Consider the following 7027-nt stretch of genomic DNA (forward strand, 5'->3'; position numbering starts at 1 on the left):
AACATTACTATCTGTATATGGTTAGAAAATTGACCGTTGATTTCCTATCGATTATGGTTGTTCGCCTGGAAATTTGATCAAGGAAGCATGAACAAAAGCGGTCGGTCAATAAAATCAAATCTAACACTTTGGCCAATTTCTATCTACCGGAAGAAAGTAACAGCCAGTGTGTGTTACAGTCGTGTAATAACTTAATTAAAGGTGTAATGAGGTCCTCGACATTAGTCGATGTATATATAACCAGGGAGATGTACATCTCCCTGATATAACTAAGTTTCAGTTATCATAATTCACGTTATATTTACACACTGATGTCCAAACTAGGCATGAATGAAAGAAACAATAAATGTCTCATTATCTTTTTTTAAAGTTCAATCTTTAAAGCCTACAAATCTCTGTTTATTTCATGCTTACTCGATTAAATTTCCACATTAAATGTGAATCTAATGCTCTATATTTAAACAATTTACGCCGAATAAAAAGTGAACAATTTGCGAAACAATTGGTTAATGGCATTATTATGTAGATGCAGATCGCCAGTTACGATTGAGAATAATAGGCCTATATACCTTGTTGAACTTTCACATTGAGGCGTCAGTTTTTATCATGACAGGCGTTCTATTAAATGGTTAATAAACCATTCATATTGCTCACTGGACATTTTACTCACATTTTAGTACCGTGATAAATAATTACCATCCCAGTTGCTACTGATCTCTCATTTCTCTCCACTTATATCTAATCACAGACAATATTGCCTTGTTAGTTTGGTGATTATAATTATTATATTACTATGGTCTGTGAATGAATTTGGTGTACTGTCACCAATTGAGCAGTGATCCATTTCAGTCTCTCCCTCAATGGTTTGGGATTGAATGATATTATCGAATAAGCAATGGTGCGTAAACCAGGGAATGCTTCACCATGTACAGATTTGAAAAGCTGAAGAGCTCATAGAAATATGTGACTATCTACCCATACATTGATTTGTGATTGGTCACTTTTGAAGTTTTGCAATAAAGAATAAACGCCTCCTGCGTTCATATGGAAAAAAAAATATCCAATTAACGAATAACAATTTAATTTTAAGATTAAAATGAAACATGTAATACATTGACAATCGGATTATGTGCCTTCGACTAATCAAAACGACAACTAATTCTATATAATGCGTTCTGCTGATAATCTGCTCTCACTTCTGTCAAAATTTCAAAATTCAATTTTCTGATATCGTTCTTTAAAAACATTCGGCTTGGCTGGGTCTAAAGTATATTAACAAGTATCTTTTTTTTCCAGACAACACAGATGGACGTGCGTACAAAATGAATAAAACGGAGCCTCCATCAAGTGTGTTTACGACGACAGTCGCTGCCATTATCATTGCGTTCTGTGTTATAGGACTAATAGGAAATGTATTGGTTATCCTAGCGATTATCAGAAAGAAGCGTTTACGAACCTTATCGAACTCATTCATCGCTAGCCTCAGCGTTGCTGATATATTTTATATCGTATGTGGAGCAGCCCCGGGAGCGAGTGCGTTCGTAAACCGGGGCTGGAATGATGGTATGATGGTTTGTACGATAAACCAATATGTTATTCTAGGTTTTTGCCAGATATCTTTACTGCACATGGTATGTATTGCGATTAGTAGATTTATCCACGTTGTACATTACACGTCAGCTTCACGTAAATTGAGCAAACGTAACGTGATTCTAGCGCTTTGTATTACGTGGTCGCTGTTGATCGTCATCGTTATTACGTACCATTACATAGTTGCGGGTGATATTGTATATTTAGAAAAAGCTTTTCGCTGTGTTACTTTAACTAGTGATTCTCGTATTGGAATGACTGCTGTTCTATATTTACTTTGCTTTGTTTTGCCTAGTCTTGTCGTTGTCGTTTGCTATGTGAAAATTAGAAGATTTGTTTCAAAAAGAAAACAGCAACTGTCGTTACATTTAAGAAAAAACAATAAAAGGAAGGTTCCACCGACGGCTACGGAAGTAACAATCAGTGAAGCAGAAAATAACAAGACAGGTACAAAAGACAGTGGGAATACAGACGATCACATTAATTCCACTATGGATGAAAACGTACCAGTTGAAAATGTCGCTGTTAATTCATTATCTATTTCAATTAAAACAGTTAATAAACCGACATCACCAGATGACCTACCAGCAGCATCATCTCAAGATTTTACCCATGTTTCTAATTCAAGACCAAATGATATTATAGAGGGTAAGCCTAAAATCGAAACAGAATCAAGACAATGTGATAATCAGAGCATAGAATGTACAGGTACATCTCGTACCGGTAAACATGCCAACATGGAACAATGTCAAACCGATAATAGCGTAACATTTACAGAGATATGTAATGGTGACGAACTGGACACAAATGGAAAAAGCAGTACAGTTAGCTACAGAACCAGAGCAAAAATTTCCCGATCCATTAGATTAAAACGGCTTCGGTTTATACGAAGAAATCCTCACTTTAGAACAATAAGTGACGAAGAGTTACAACTAAACAGAATGATGGCCATTGTGTTTGTCATCATTTGGGTCGGTTACGTTCCATATCCTCTGGTACGTTTCTTTGATTACGATGACGTCACAATAAGTGGTAGCGTTTATGTAACTATGACGATGGTACTGTACGTAGCGGGGTGTTTGAATCCAATTGTATACGGCGTAATGCATAAACGTTTTCGTGCGGCGTTTGTTGAGATGCTAACGTTCAAATTGATAAAACTTAGTCGAATTGGTATCATGTTAAATGATAGTACAAACTCTGATAACGGCGTTGATCCTAATGGTAGTACTGTCTCAAAGGTACAGTGTCCATAAAAATTAACTGAATACTCTTCGGCAATATGGGAAACATCACAATTCCGGCTACGCTAAGTTTTTAGCATTTTTGTATCACGTAAAGATTCGACGTAAACATAGGCCTACTATCCTTAACACTGGTCTCTTTTTCACAAACCACCACCGGACAGATCCGGTCTTGTCGTGAAATTACTTCTCCATGATGCTTAGCTTTTGCAAAACGTGATAGGCCTACTGTTTTTTCGATTATTTCTCTTCAAGTTACAAACTTATTAGGCCTTATATACTACCTACAAAGACACTTATGCAATTCGACTTCTTATGCAGACTGTGTGATTAATAGATTTAAATCATTGAGTTGTCTGAAATCTCAAATATATCTGAGTTTTCTAAATCTAGAAATCTCAGATTCTTTCTTTCTTCTATTAGAAACTTCAGACCTCTAATAAATGGACCATTTCATTATTAATAATAGGAATTAAATACTGTATACAGTATACCATTTTATAATAATATATTATAATATATTTCACTGTATATATTATTACTGTTATAAGCAGGGTTTGCATAATTTTGTTTTGAATTAAAAAATATTGAACATTATTTACAACATTATTTGATCGATATTGTTGACAATTTTGGGCGTTTTTTTTGTGAATTCTCTTAATGGCAATTTTTATTTGTAGATCAAAGGAATTCTAGATTCTCTAAAACGGTAGGCCTATAGTATTTTAAATAACTTCCCTCAGATATCACAGTTGTCTAGGTCTGTTTTCTAGACGCCTGAAATCGCTGTCCTATATTTTGCTATACATATAGTAGACTTATATTTAGATCTATTGACGAAGTATGTTGATCAATCAACACAGACATGATTATATAGGCCTCTAATCAAATAATCATAGAATGTATTATTGTATTGCGGCGCAGCATAATGAAAACTGTATAATACATTATAATATATTTCACTGTATATATTATTACTGTTATAAGCAGGATTTGCATAATTTTGTTTTGAATTAAGAAATATTGAACATTATTTACAACATTATTTGATCGATATTGTTGACAATTTTGGGCGTTTTTTTGTGAATTCTCTTAATGGCAATTTTTATTTGTAGATCAAAGGAATTCTAGATTCTCTAAAACGGTAGGCCTATAGTATTTTAAATAACTTCCCTCAGATATCACAGTAATTGTCTAGGTCTGTTTTCTAGACGCCTGAAATCGCTGTCCTATATTTTGCTATACATAGTAGACTTATATTTATTTATAGATCTATTGACGAAGTATGTTGATCAATCAACACAGACATGATTATATAGGCCTCTAATCAAATAATCATAGAATGTATTATTGTATTGCGGCGCAGCATAATGAAAACGGTATAATACAGAATAATAAATGTCTCGTATTATTAAAGTGTTTGATTATACTTGTTATGTTGTGTAAGGAGAACGTCGTCGTAATGGGGGACCGTTTTAGGACATTTCGGGCGTTGTAAAATGCTTTTATTACGTTTAAGACGTTCATATTAAGTTTTCATGAATTTAGAGAAATGTTTTTAATGTCATGTCAGGACCGTAGCCAGGATATGTTGGTGGAGGCGGGGGACGAAGGGAATTTAAATGACACCCCCAGATTGTCGGAAAAGACAATCTCGTGTAGCATGATATAGTACCAATGAGCAAAACGATCGTACTTTTTTTCCTGCGGTAAACACACTTGCCTAACCAAAGGACGATAACATTTTGTTAGATGTTTTTTTTCAATTTACGAATATACTTTTGGTACCATGGGGAACGTATTTGAAGATTGTCTGAGATGGGGTGAGGGTATTGTGCATGTCGGGGAGGGGGGTTCGCAGTTGATTGAAGGGGATTCGCCTGAACCATAACACCCCCCCCCCCCTCCCTCCGCCTCTCCCTGGCTACGGGCCTGCATATCGTTCATATATAGTTCACAGAAAATCCATGTAAAACGTTTTAAGAACACAGATCGCCGGAGACAACATGCTTAAACGTCCAAAGAACCTCCAAGAAGTTATGGTTTTGGAAAATGTGTTATTGTTTCCGTTTCTGGGAGGTTTATACATATCTCTACGAACATAACAAAGAGACAAAACGTTTTAAAGCAAGTATTCAACTTATTAGTATCCGGATTGTTGGTAGAGCGTATTAAGCATCGTCAAAGAATAACAAAAGTGAATGTTATCAGTATATCGTTTTATTTTAAATGGCGTTTATATTTAAAGTACGATTAAGAACTCATAAAGCTCTCATTAAAAATAAAATGCTACAGAAACTACCTTAATGAAGGCGTGACCTACAATGGTCTAAATAAGTTCAATTGCAAAATCCAATCTCAACACATTAAGAATTAATGTTTTATTTATTACATTATTATGATCAACAAATAGAAAGCCATAATTTCGGTCTCACATTAGAATGATTCAGCAAATTTCAATTATTACTGAAACATCAACGTAAATCAAACAAGCGAGTATCATAATGTCGCATATTGTATGTAATAGTCATTCCACATGGCTTGTCATCGGGTTTACATAGGCTCCTCACGTTTATGGATCCCTCACTAAAACCGTCGTAAATTCTAACAAGGCGCCGGCTATTTCAATAAAACTATTTCTTTCGGCCTACTGCTCATCGTTTGGTCATGGAATACTCGCTAACCATATTTACCAAGTAATGAAGAAAACACACCGTTAATTTGCTTATTTGCTTTACGCTATTTCTAGCTCTGTTATTTTATAGATATAGGCATAAAGAGGGCTTTAAAACACTTTCAGCGTCCCATAAAACCAAAGAGATAGCTGAGTAGGTAAATACATTTACTACAGGACAATGAGTAGGCCTATCAAACCTACAATATCTCTTCTTGACACAACAATACAATATATAAGATATTTTTTTGCCTGGCAGCCAATTTGACTATTTTTTCCTTTAATTTACAGTTTCTTCAGGTTAAAAATAATTAAGATAAGATATATATATACAATATATATATTGTCCCCCTAACAACACTTTTCAAATTTTTTAACCAAACACTGAACCGAAAAAAAAATGATTTACATGAAAATATGTAATTCAAAGCAAAAAAAAAAATACTTAAATTGTCTATCAGACAATGTTTTTTTTTCAAATTAACCGTTTCGTTTGTCTTTTTTTAAGTGAAACAATTATTTTGTTTTTTTAACAGAAGTGAATGACTTTATTAAAACTGCAAAATAGCATATGTAAAGTCTAATTTTATTAATCTTCATTGTTCATGTTTTTTGGGGGACAATACATCTTTAACCGTTTATTTACATTTTTATAAATTAAATCATTATTTTTGTTCGTTTTTTCCTACAGAAGTGAATAACTTTATTGAAACTGTAATATGGCCTAATAATAATATTCATCTTCATTTATCATGTTTTTGGGGACAATACATTTTAAAGATCTGTTTGTTTCATGCCTGGCAGCCAAATTGACTATGCTTAAATTCACAGTTTCTTCAGGTTAAAAATAATTAAGATAGGATATATATATAATAATATTCATCTTCATTTATCTTCATTTTAAGGATGTGTTTGCTTCATGCCTGGCAGGCAATTTGGTTGAAAAGAGTAACTGATGAAACTGTAAGTTAAATGAAAAAGTCAGCGGTAGCATGTTGGGATAGGTTTCTGGTAAATTTTAACAAGTAAAAGCAAAATCATTGTTTTTGCTCAAGTGAATGACCTTATTAAAACCAAAATGGTCTAATCAAAGTTTGATAATCATCTGTTTTGGGGGACAATACATCATAAAGCTACAAAAACAAACAATGACAAAATAAATTTTAAGAAGACATTTTTTTTACAAAAAATTCCACTCGATTTTTTGACGTACGAAAAACGCCACTTTTTGACGTAACGGTTTTAATTATTGTTCTTTCTTCATTAAATGGTTTCTTTTTTAAAAATTTATATTTTATTTAATAATTTAAGGAATTATGATTTATTATTTAGTTTATTATCAGTAGTACTGTTTTGTGTAACGTAAAATATAGTCTGAAATGCTATATTAATCATAAAGCATGGTCTTTCGGGTATTAAATACATGATTGTTTTGAGGATTTGTATATTATGGATTCAATTTTCATTCTGTAATTAATTTAGTATACGGTATAAATTTTTTAATTAAATCCGCACTCAA

General features: G+C 33.2%; 1 protein-coding gene across 1 annotated transcript; it reads left to right on the forward strand.

The window, feature by feature from the left end:
• Positions 1 to 1322: 1322 nt before the first annotated feature.
• Positions 1323 to 4137, forward strand: LOC144848237 (uncharacterized). Its single transcript, XM_078704951.1, has one exon. It carries the CDS (start codon positions 1323 to 1325, stop codon positions 2844 to 2846), a length of 1524 nt encoding a protein of 507 aa, XP_078561077.1. The 3' UTR covers positions 2847 to 4137.
• The last annotated feature ends 2890 nt before the right edge of the window (positions 4138 to 7027 follow it).

Source organism: Antedon bifida, chromosome 7 (assembly GCF_963402885.1).
Source record: "Antedon bifida chromosome 7, ecAntBifi1.1, whole genome shotgun sequence".
In the NCBI taxonomy this organism is placed as follows: domain Eukaryota; kingdom Metazoa; phylum Echinodermata; class Crinoidea; order Comatulida; family Antedonidae; genus Antedon; species Antedon bifida.